The sequence below is a fragment of the Dasypus novemcinctus genome, chromosome 9 (genome assembly GCF_030445035.2).
Source record: "Dasypus novemcinctus isolate mDasNov1 chromosome 9, mDasNov1.1.hap2, whole genome shotgun sequence".
In the NCBI taxonomy this organism is placed as follows: Eukaryota; Metazoa; Chordata; class Mammalia; order Cingulata; family Dasypodidae; genus Dasypus; species Dasypus novemcinctus.
Window position 1 is genome coordinate 118,693,999 of NC_080681.1, and position 12,751 is coordinate 118,706,749.

At 39.6% G+C, this 12,751-nt stretch overlaps 1 protein-coding gene across 2 annotated transcripts in view; it reads right to left on the bottom strand.

Annotated features, from left to right (window-relative positions):
- DNAJC16 (DnaJ heat shock protein family (Hsp40) member C16) overlaps nucleotides 1-12,751 on the bottom strand; it is a 58,843-nt gene that overhangs the window by 44,826 nt on the left and 1,266 nt on the right. The window contains exons 2-4 of one of the 2 annotated variants that reach the window (XM_004472168.3): nucleotides 11,048-11,232; nucleotides 6,407-6,473; nucleotides 5,076-5,412 (exon numbers count right to left, since the gene is read on the bottom strand). In XM_004472168.3, coding sequence (XP_004472225.1) covers nucleotides 5,076-5,412; nucleotides 6,407-6,473; nucleotides 11,048-11,214 — 571 coding nt within the window. In that variant the 5' untranslated portion in view covers nucleotides 11,215-11,232. The remainder of the gene's footprint in view (nucleotides 1-5,075; nucleotides 5,413-6,406; nucleotides 6,474-11,047; nucleotides 11,233-12,751) is intronic. The other variant, XM_012530524.4, reaches the window with a different exon arrangement.

Consider the following 12,751-nt stretch of genomic DNA (forward strand, 5'->3'; position numbering starts at 1 on the left):
TCATTTCCTAAAATGGAATTGCCAGATTAATGGTAGGGATTGCAAAATTAAAACTTTAAAACTGCTGAGCAGATTGAACACGCCTATCTGTAGGCCATGTGACTGTGAGTTTGGGCTGTCTCAAGGGCAGGGAAGGAGGACACGTAGGGATTCCTTAGTCTACGCCCTCATTTTACAGGTAAAGAAAGAGATTCAGAGAAGTTATGTGACTGCCTCAGGCTGCAGCGCTAATGAAATTGTAGAACAAGATTCCAAACTGGATGTACTAGAGCCAAGTCTAGTACACTATTATATCATGCTGCTGCAGACAGAAAAATAATGGTGGAACAATGCTAATAAGCAGAAGTGCATGTAAGAATTCTGTGAGCAGGAGAGAGACCAAGGATAGAGCAGGCACACACATCAAAAGAACTGGTCTCATCTAAAGACGAGAGACACCATCTGGGGAGGTCAACTGGCCACATGCCAAGGCCTAAGGGTGGAATTAGCATTTCTGGAGCCCATTCTCTGAGGTGAGCCCTAGGTAAGCAGTCACTTCCCATTCTCACACCGGCTCTGAGTGTGGGTGCTGTCACCTTTATGTATGAGGACCCGGATGCTCGCAGAGGCTGAGGAACTTACCCGGTGCCACACGCTTAGTGTGCAGGAGAACCGAGATCTGAACCCAGGCCTAAGTGACTCCAAAGCCTGGGCTCCTTACTGCCTCCCACAACCCCTCTAGCCCTGGGTTCCCAACACCAGAGAGATCAATTTCTTAGAGCCTGCCTCCTCCTACAAGACCTGACCAAGGGTTTGCTACATTGCCTGAACGTTAATTTACCATGTGATCCTGGGGAATACATCTTTTTCTTTTTTTTAAACCAGAAACAACTGCCTTGTTCTACAGCCTGTGAGACTCGTGGGGACCTGAATTAGTAATCAGAGAGGTGGTTGGAATCAGGACAACCTGTGTGTCTCCATAGCCCTCAGGAGCACCAGTACCTGGGGTTGCATCTACTTTGGCTGTCTCTGGGATCCTGCTGAGGCACGTGTAAGCACGGCCCCTCTGATGACCTCCCAATTCCTTTTTGAAGATGCTTAGCCATATAAACTCATTTGTCTTTGTCATTTCCCCCTTTTATTCAAGAAGACCCACAGGGTATATAGTCATGGCAGATGGATTTGGAGCCCTGTGCCATGTCAGAGGGCCCTACATTGGAATTTGTGCTCCTGAGTGTGATGGAGCTAGACTCAGATGTGACTTCTACACATGCCTCTTCTGTCACTTTTACTGAACCTGTGGTTGGTGCTAGGGAGGGTCCATACTCAGGAAATTTGAATCTTTGGACTGCCCATGTGCCAGCTGGGCCCTGAGCCTCAGCAGAGTGGCGACTCCTACTCTCTGGTTTGTTGGTCTTACCCAGGTCAGCTAACAGGGAGGTGAAGATAGTCAACCACCACACCAGGGAATTAAGAGTGCCTACAACTGTAAGCAGAGGAATTGGATCCATTATCCATGTGGAATCTAAACCCTCTCTTGATCTAGAGGTGAAGAGGGCATCACCATACCAGGGTCCACAGAATGTAGGAATAAAATATGGACTACAGTGGATTTACTGATATTCTACTATAAAACTATTGTGATGAGTAATAGAAGAAATTGTAGCATTGAGGTGGAGAAAGTGGCCCCAGTAGTTGCTGAGGGCAGGGAGAGGGTAGAAGAGATGTGATGTGGGGGTATTTTTGGGATTTTGAGTTGTCCTAAATGATACTGCAGGGTCAGATGCTAGACTTTATATATCTTGCCATAACCCACTGAATGTACCTGGGGAGAGTGCAAACTACAGGGTAAACTACTATCTGTGTAGTGCAGCAGTACTCCAAAATGTGCTCACCGAGTATGATGAGTGTGCCACAATGGTGGGGGAGGTTGTTGATGTGGGAGGAGTGGGGTATACAGGAACCTCTTATATTTTTTAATGTAACATTTTTTGTGTGTGATGTATATATCTTCAAAAAAATACAATTTATAAAAATGATGTGGTGGGGGGTGGGGAGTGAGTTATATGGGAACTTCTTATGTTTCTAATGTAACAATCCTTGTGATCTATTAACTTTAATTTAAAAAAAAATAAAGTATACATTCAATGGGAAAAAAAAAAGATTTGCTCCTTAACCGTCCTGCGCCTCAGTTTCTGCATCTGCAAAATTAGGGATAATGAGTCTCTCCCTTCTTGGGTTGTTCTGGGGATAAAGAAAGATAATCTAAACAAAGTACTTAGCACAGTGCATGCCAAATGAAATGCTCAATAAAAATTATTTCTATATACATTCCAATGTCTAATCCAGTACATGGCATAAAAAGTTGATCAGGGGAAAAAAAATGATTTTGTGTGATCTATTTATCTATTAAAAAAAGACAATAAAAATATGGTTAATAATAAAAAAAGAGTAAAATGAGAATATGGAACAAATTCTTTGTCACCCTCTTACTTCTTTATTATACTATTTTGTACTTGCAAATGTGTGGTTGGTATTAATTCTCCGTGCAAACATATATCCTCTTCAACTAAATGGCAAGCTCATCAAGGTCAGGGACTGTGCTGACTATTTCTGGGCACTCTTCTATGGCATGGGCATCTATAAACGCTGGAGGCTTTCACATGCTGATTATTGTAATCAAAACATACATGACTGTAGAGTCGCCCTAAATAGCTGCAATATTCCTCCTTGGGGAGCACTGACCTATTTTGTTCATATGTACAATTCAAGTATCCTATGTGATTCGGACATCAGGTCCAAGCTTCCCAAGACCCCTCAGCTCATCTTCAAGATCGTCAGCTCTTTTTGGCAATGCAGAATGACTGTCTCCTGGGGTGCTGCTGCCTCAACTAGACAGGGCATGACCACGGATGCGCTGCTTGATCTCTATCTCACTGTCACCAAACTGTAATCAAGTGGAATCCAGTGGCCAGGAATCCTCAACTGATCCAAGTGTTGTTCCCAAAGGAACAAAGAGGAAATAACCTATAAACCAAGTTAATCTAATAAGTTTGGCCAAAACTTATCTTCCAAGTGTGGGGTGTAGATGGACTAAAATACCAATAAATATTAGTTCTATAGCTCTAACCAAGCTTCCTTTTTTCTTGCCATTTTGAGTCCTGACTTATTAGAATTATACAGCACAGCAACCAAAAAGAGTGGCATAATCTTACAACATCAAAGTTCGAAGGACACAGAAAGGCACTGTGGTTCAATCATGGGCTGGCGAGCCAGATGAACTGGCTTCACATCCCAGCTCTGCCAAACACCAACTGTGGGATCTTGGTCAAGGGACCAAAAGTGAGTTAGGTATCTAATCTGTAAGAGGGACAACAATAACAACTGCCTCCAGGGTTGTTTCATATGCGTTGATACTTATGCCAGTGCTTGGAATATGGTAAAAATCTTGGTAAATATCAGCTATGATTATGACGTCTGCATCATGATTTTCACATCATGATACTCAGTAGTGCCCAAACTGTAGTTGTTACTTCAAACCGCTTTTCAACTCTTCCCTACGGTCTTTCCTGCCTACCTAGTAGCTCATGTCAGTTTGCAGAGTCAATCCTGACACCCTCTCTCTTCTTTTCCGCACTCCTCACATTCAAATGGTCTCCAGGACCTGGTCCCTCCAGGCCACCACCAATCTCACCCCCAGGGTGTCCTATCCCTGCCCACATCTGTTGTCACTGCTGCAGTGCCGGTCAGTGGTTTTTCTCTTTGCCAGGGCTGTACCTCCTACTTCTCCCCTCACCTTCTTCAATCCATTCTTCGCACAGCCCTAACTGTCTGAAGTGCCGATCTGATTAGACCACCCCTCTATGTAAAAACTCTTCTTGACTTTCTTATATTCAGGAAAATAAAGTCCAGCTCCCTTGAGCCTGGAGTCGAAGGCTCCCAGCAGGCTCTTCCTGCTCCACCTCTCTCGCCACGGCCACCCCGGTCTCGCCGAGCTGTGGGCTGCTCCGTGGACGCTCCCTGTTCTGTTTTCTCTTCATGCACTCCTCTCTCTGCCTCTAATGTTTCTGCCTGGCCAATTTCTAATCACCTTTCAAGGCTCAGCTCAAAAAAAAAGTGATTTGGTAAATAGCAAGTTGAAGAAAACAGACCAATGAATTCAAGAAAGATTTTCAAACAGGGTTCATAAAATAGACACTTAAAAAACATGGACTTTTGCACATCAGAAAAGCCAACTAGCCTGCAATTCTCTAAGTCCCACTTATTAAGTGCTAACTATGTATCAGGCACTTGACGTAAATCTTTCTAATTTAATCTGCATAATGATCCTGTTAATCTGGTGTTATCATTCGTAAGGGTATCTATTGACTGCCTACTATGTGCCAGGCATTCTGCTGAGCTTATTTACTCATCTTCCTCCAAGAGCTTCTTTATTCAAATGCAGGAAAAGTGTTTTGGCAAATCTGAGGACCTCAGTACTTCTGGACAACAGGCTGAAATTTTCTGTTTTAGAGAAATGAACCGATGGTATTCAGTGGTATGCTCTCTCCAGAGAAACCCAGGCCCCCTCAGCCTGAATGACTGAGTTTGTCTCTGGCCCTTTTTAATTACTTAAGAGGTCTGCTCATGCCTATAACACACACACACACCCCTTTTGGGTCACTAAAATTGTTATGGCACTAAGTGGTAAATGAGGAAGAAAGAAAGGCTCATCTGTGGTTGAAAGTGGTACCCTGTTGGCCTGAGTGAAATCACAAGTAACATCAGAATCATCTGCCAAGCCTACTGGTGTTAAAATTGATGGCTGAGGGCTGCTTTGTTCAGCCAATAATTTTCCGTCATCTCCTCTGTTTTAGGCCCCCAACTAGAGGTTAGGAGACTGTAAGGCTAAAGCTTGAAGTCAGTAATACAAAACGAAAACGGCTCCTACATTTCCTCTCTCGGAAAATGTGTCCCTGGAAAATATCATATCACCATGAACTCAGGAAGAAAAACTGCACTCACTGCTCCTTCTACCCAGTCTCCCACAAAATTCAAGAGATATAAACATCCCCTGCTTCTCTATAAACATCTTTCAATGAATAAAATTATCTTACCCAATCCTTCAAGTTCTTGAACTACTTCTTTCCAAACAGGCTCGATGTGAATACAGCTAAAGCACCAATCTGAGGTGATCTTAATGAGGTAGGGTTTCTTGAAGCTATCTGGAACGACTTCATTCACATAATGTGAAAAATGCAATAAATACTTTTCATCGATTGAGTCCCGCCGCTCAGAATTAAAAGGGAAATGAAAAAAAGATTCATCAAAATAAAAATTTTCATGGAAGTGACGGAAGCGGTACTCTCGCTGCTGGTGCTTCTGGTAGCCCTGGTTCTCTCCAGCATCTCCATAGTGATCATAATTTGATCTCTTTTCTTCATTGGAAAGAATCTATAAAGAAAGGAAAAATCAGTATGAAATCTTAAAAAAAAAAAGATTTACCTAAACAAATTTTTTGTAGACAGTTTGGAAGACAGAGAGAAAAAATAAATGGTAAAGATTGTGCTGTGACTAGATATTCTGAACACATTCATTCACCATATCAAGAAACTCTTCTCTCAATAGAAACATTAAAAAAACCCAAAAAACAGTCAAGAACAAAATGCTTTAGTCATTTCGATATTCAGATCATCACAGCAATAAAGATTTTGAGCTATTATAACTAACACATCAGTAAAACAAACAAAACTTCAAACAATGTTGATCACCAAGGCTCAATAGTAAGAAAACTGGCTCTGTCTTTTATGAATGGGAATAACTGAAATCAAGAAATAGATGAAAAACTGTGAACACCAAACAGTACCCACAGAATTGAGTTCAGTGCCTTGTATGTTGGTTGATTTTTTTTTTTTTTACTTAAAAATAACTTCGAAGTCTAAAATTGGAGAATCTGTTTTAGGATGACATATCATCCCATGAACCAAGCACTGTCTGTTGGAAAACATTACCCTACACAGACTCAGGAAGCCACAGACTTATCTTTTCTTATATTCCAGACCAACCTGCTTAAGATGACATGTGGGAAAATTGCTGAAAAACCTTGTTTCAGTGTATTTGTAACACTGTGTTAACTTTAACAAATATTAAGAGAATTGCCCTGTGATTCTTTAATGTGAGTTTCTAGAAAGGCATTAGAGACATATGCTCAGGGTAATTAAAAAATCCCAATTAAAGTTTTTAAAATAGGTCAGTGTTTTCAAGAGCTAAAGAGTTCAGGCACTTGCTTTATCATACTGGATGTGGCCAAATATGTCCCTTCTATCATCATCTAGAAACTGGGACAAGGGCATGTAAAAAATCTCCTTTCTGAGAAGGCTACAAAATCAATCATTTAAGGCATATTTTATAAGAACTAATGGACGCAGCACAGAGTTTGACATGATACCTCGTAAGCCTTGCTAATTTGAATGAACTTGTCTTCTGCTCCAGGATCTTTATTTTTGTCAGGATGCCTGAAACACAAATGGGCAAGCAGTGAGAATGGATTTCCTGTTTATGCATGGCCAGTTAACATCCTTGTACACACAGTTCACTACATTAGAGGCAAATGGAAGGCCATTTTCCCCCCCTCTTTTTAATTTTTCTTCACGTTCGTTTTCTTTGGTTGTTGTTGGGAGGCCATTTTGTTAGAATAGTTTCTTAAAATGAATAGTAGAAGCCATCAGTTGCTTCACATGACTATAATAAAAGAAACTTTGAAACAGGCAACTTCTACCCAAATCATTCCAGCGGGGCACATGTTCAAAGCACCAGCTACTACTGCAGCATTTCACTAAGGAAAGGTGGGATATATGCATGTCTTTACACTGCTTTTGAACACTGCTAATGCTAGCTCAAAGCTAAAGCAACTTATCTAGGAAACAGCTTTCAGAACATATTGTGAATCTGTTTAGTAACAACTACCTTCCAAATAGTTGCTTGCTGTTGCCTTTCAAATTAGAATATTTTAGTTTTTAATATTATTACCCTGGTTATCCCATTCTGCTTATGACTGCCTTTTACCTGTAAATGAATAATGATATCAGGTCACGTTTTCAAGATGTGAAAAAAGTATAGTTTATTGCAAGGTTATTTCAACTAACACCAGAGAGAACTAAGTATTGAACATTTGCTATTAAACACAGCTGGCAATTACTTGTATCCATCTTGCAGTAATATATTATGTAATCTTCTTATGTTTATACCATTTCAGCTTTTGTGATTTTAAATTCCTGAAAAACGGGCTGAGTTTTACTTCTTTGGAGCCCTGTAAGATCTAAATCAGTGTTTTGAATCGATGACGGAACATATTCTTTGTATAATCACTTCTACTAACTTTTGGTAAATTTCCTCTAGCAAAGATTCTGGAAAGAGAAATAATCCACTGGGAAGCAAATGACTACTAAAAACAGCACTAAGAATACTGGAATAAAACAAATCTATACCCTGACCAATTTATTCTAGCAGGAACATGTTTGAATGAATTATACTACATATTCCGATTTCTCTAAAAATAAGGAAATTTCAAAAGGTTGACTGTTGAATTTAAACATCATTCCTCCCTTAACTCTAACACTTGTTATGAATTATTGGTGTGTAAGGGGAGATCTCAACTAGGTATAATGAAAATAGTATGACAGAAGGAAACGAGATGGTGGTTAAAAGCATGTTTCCAGGTGACCCAAAAAAAAAAAAATTCCCAATATTCAAGCTTGGGCTAAAGACTGACAAAATAAAAATTATGCAATCATAAGGATGAAGACATAACATGGAGAACTCTGTAGGGCAGAGGTTCTTAGCATTTTTTGTTTCATGGATCCCTTTGCCAGTCAGGTGAAAACCACAGACCCCTTACTAAGTCCATACTATACTGTGTATTATTTAATAAATATATCAACACTCGTATTAACACGTCCCCACAAGAATAAGGTCTCTTTGAATTTTAAATTCAAGCTCATGGACTCCCTGAAATCTCTCCACGGACCCCCAGATAAGAACCCCTCCTACTGGGGAAGTGGGCTGGAAGGGGGCCTTTAGGGAGACAGAACCAAAGAGAGATCTGGAGGGCTGGGTTAGAAACCACAGATCCTGACACAGAGGAAGCCAAGGCCCAATCAGGGAAGAGCCACAAGACAGTTATCGGCTTATAAGGATTATTTTCCTAACTGCAGGAAGACACAAAGTTGGAACAATTAGAAAATGATAAATTCAGCCCTAGAAAAGTACTGTCCAATGCTATTTTCGGTGTGTGCGAAATCATTTCATGAACCACAGTACATATCCTAAAAATTTCAAACTAAAGAAAACATTGTTCTTTGTATTACTGACTGTCTAACTGTTTCTAAAGGAATAAAAAGGTATGCCTTATGCCAAGCTGTATTTTGTAGATGGGATCAGCCTCCACAATCAGTTCACTTTAAATAAAGGGAGATTATTCTCAATAATGTGGGAGGGTCTCATCCAACTGGGGGTCTTAATAGGGAGAACTGAGAGTCAAAAGAAAACCTGCCTCAAGACTATATTCTGCACACTTTCCCGAATTTCTAGCCTAAGGAATTTGTATTCAAGAATTCAACATCTGACCTAAAGTAAGGGGGAAATGGAAAGGAGAAATGAGTTTATATGGCTACGAGTTTCTAAAAAAGAGTCTGGAGGATGGCAGAAGGTTTGCCCTCATGCACAACTGAGCAGAGTCAGAGAGACAGATAAAGCAGATACAACCCCCAGATATTGGTTCCTTTGAGGGCTAAAGAGACCCATGGGAGTTATGGTCATGGCCGATGGGGTTAACTACCAGGGCAGATGGCCCCTCTTTGGAAATGGTGTTTATGTGTGATGAATCTGGACTCAGATGGGATCTCCCTTCATAAGACTTTCATGCTAATGTGCTGGAGGTGCAGTTAATGTTGGGGTTTAAAATATATTTAGGGGATTTGAATCTCTGGACTGACAATGTGATAGCCAGGTCCTGAGCCTCAACAGACTCCAGCACCTACAATCTGATTTATTGGACTTACCACACTCAGCTAAGATGGAGGTGAAGAAGGACAACCACCACACCATGGAGCCTAGAGTGATTACAACTGAAAATGGGAGGATTGCATCCAGCATCCAGGTGGAATCTGAGCCTCCTCTTGACATAAAGGTGCAATGGACACAACCAATCCAGTGTCCACATAGAAGAGGTGGCATTGGATTGGGAAAAGTGGACATAATGGACAAAGGGTATGGGGAAAGGCAGGAAGAGATGAGAGGTGGAGGCGTTTTCGGGACATGGAGCTGCCCTGGATGGTGCTTCAGAGGTAATCACCGGACATTGTAAATCCTCACAGGGCCTACTTGATGGAATAGAGGAGAGTATGGGCCATGATGTGAACCAATGTATATGAGGTGCAGAGGTGCCCAAAGATGTACTTACCAAATCCAATGGATGTGTCATGATGATGGGAACGAGTGTTGTTGGGGGGGGGGAGAGGGGGGGTGGGGGGGGTGGGGTTGAATGGGACCTCACATATATATTTTTAATGTAATATTATTACAAAGTCAATAAAAAATAAAAAAATTAAAAAAAAAAAAAAAAAAAGAATTCAACATCACTCTCACCAGAATTCCAGCCTCTGGCCTGCTCTATGAATTTGGACTTGCCTGCCCCCACAACCATGTGAGCCAATTCCTTATAATAAACACACACATATAAGCTGTTGGTTCTGCTTCTCTGAAGAACCCTGACTGCTAAAATCACAACAGCCAAAACAACAGAAAAAAATAGCACAGTGAAACTACAAAAGTTAAGTAAAAATGTACACAATTTACTACATGACCCTCTAAGTATTTCTGTGGTGGTGAATTCCTCCTAGAGAGAACCTAGTTAAGGAGGAGAAGCATATGACTCATTTAATTAATCAAATAACACTCTTTTCAGCTCTGGAAGACTGAAAAGTCAAAGCTGTACATTTTAATAGTCTTGCATACTCAAGCTAACATTTCCGCTGTTCTTAAAATGTTGCCAAAGGCAGCATCCTGTCCAAAAGAATATTGCTAAGTTATAATTAATTGTAGATTTATATAAAATTGCTTTAAACATAAAGAGGCAAGAGTTTGAAATGATGTAGAAAGAAAACTTTGGAATCACCACCTGTGAACCTCGATTTCCTCATTTGTAAAACAGGAACAACAATATCCTCCTTCACAGCGTAATTATAAGGTTTAAATGAGATAAAAACCTAGAACCTGGAGCCTAGCATGCAGGAGGTGCTCAGTGTTGATTCTTTCATTCCCTATGATTGGTTCATCCAGCCTGTATCCTTTCCATCCCTTCCTTTTGGTCTAACCTTCCAGTTATAGAATGCAACGCTTCTGTCTCTTTGACATGGCCAAAGCATTGGTGGAAGAAAACTGATGACATTTGGTCAAAATAAGCTATAAGCTTATTGCTTTCCTGCTAGCTACTATTCTGCTAATTCACAAACATGGAGATATTCTCCCTCATATAGTCTATCTATAGGTAAAGGTATGATTTTTTTTCCATAAGATCATTTTGTAAGCAATGTACTCAGTCCCTGAATATTCTTTTTCAATTGAGGGCAAAAAGCAACAAGCTCTTACTCTTAAAAAAAAAAAAAAAAAAAAAAGCTTAAGAACTTAGGGAACAGGATTGGACAGTGTTTCATTCAGTAATTACACTTATAATGAATTACATCAGGAAGAACATATATTGGGATGAGTAGCTTATCCATTCTTAACATAGTTTTTGCTTTTTTAAAATTACAGCGTCCATCCTACTTTAACATTAGATATCTTAAGAGTATCTAAGGCAATTCTCTAAATCCAAGAATTCCTAAGAAGAGGTTACATAATAACATAGACTTAATCTCATCACTCAAAATTATAGATTACGAAATAATATTTCTTCCACTTAAAATATTTTAGACACACATATATTTTTTGAATACACAGAGACAAATAAAAGCTAATAATAGTTTAGGCTTCAATCTCCTGCTAAAACTGCTTAGCTTACATTAAACTGCTATTTCTTTGTTTCACCTACCATTCCCGGGCGAGCTTCTTATAAGCCTTTTTAATATCAGCCTGATTGGCTGTTCGGCTGACCCCTAGGACTCTGTATGGGTCAAAATCCAACGCAGACAGAATTTGCAGGATCAGAACCAGAACTATCAAGAACTGCCAGGAAATGCTCAACTTTCTCACTTCCATTTCTCTTCCTTTCCAGAGCTGAAATGATTGAAGAGGCAGTAAGTTTCAATGGCAGAAACCTGGACAGTCTTGCTTTTTAGATAAAGGTGTAAGATATAGGGATGAAAAAACAAACAAACAAAAGATTTTGCTGGAAAAGTTGTCAAGCTGTTTGATCATATCTTTTAAATCTACAATCTCACTACGATTTTTGAATATCACAAATAAGAACTACCATAGATGAAAAGATGACCAATAAGAATAGCTCTTCTCCAGAATCCTTAGATTAGAAATTTTAGAAATGACCTTGTAAAAACTACTTAATGAATGGGATGAAGAAATAATAATGAATGTTGGAAAACATAATAGGAAAATCAAGGCAACTACATCTCAAATACACTATTTCACATATTCCAACAATAAATTTAATTTAAGAATATTCACTGAGCAAATGCTAAGTAAACTCACAAAATCGCAAGATTTGCCATTTGCTAAACTACAAAAGAGACAGTTGTGGCCTTCCTGGGCATTAAAGAAGTACAAATACTAAAGTGAAATACTTAAAACACAAAAACAAAAAAAAACTTGTAGTAAGAAACTTGGATGTCCCAAGTCCATTTTTTCTCACCACACCTATTCAAACAGGAAAAATGGAGAAGCTGCTCTTTAATTTAATCATCAACATGGACATTACAAATGGAGATCTCAGATGAGAAATAAAAAGTGGTGAGAAAAAACGTGGTTTTTCACATAAAGCATGATTAAGGTACTGTAGAGTAGATATGGTCCTAAAATGTTTTATGCTCCATCTCCCATGAGTATAGTGACTGAATTCATTACAGGTTTTGGAAATAATCCTGGCTGGTAAACCAATAAGGTATTGTGCTTCTTGCAAGGGCACTTCCATTTTAGGATTATGATTTTTGAGATACTATACAATGGTTTTTGAAGGGCCATATCTATCTTGACTTCTCATAAATTCTTAGAGTTTTAAAGTTCAAGTCTAATGAGACTTGAGGGGACAAAGCTACTTAAGGGGGACAAAGCTGTCATACTCGGGGATTTTGACAAGTAGAAGTCTAATACTGCTTTGGAGTCCTCACAAAATTGGCTAATCTGAGGATTAAAAGTTTAGAACTACAGGAGAATCCCATCCATCAGCCATGAGGGATCTAAGTCCCCTTTCAATTCAGAGGTGGAGTGGGCATCGCCATCCCAGTGTCCTCAGGATGGAGGAATAAAATATGGATTAGAGTGGACTTACTGGTATTCTACTATAGAACTATTGCGCTCTAGCAATGGGAGAAATTATATCACTGATGTGGAGACAGTGGCTACTGGAGTTGCTGAAGGCAGGGAGAGGGAAAAAGAGGTGTGATATTGGGGCATTTTCAGGACTTGGAGTTGTCCTGAATGATATTGCAGGGACAGATGCAGGACATTATATATCCTGCCATAACCCACTGAATGGACTGGGAGAGAGTGTAAACTACAATGTAAACTCTAATCCATGCTATGTAGCAGTGCTCCAAAATATATTCATTAAATAGCAATGAAT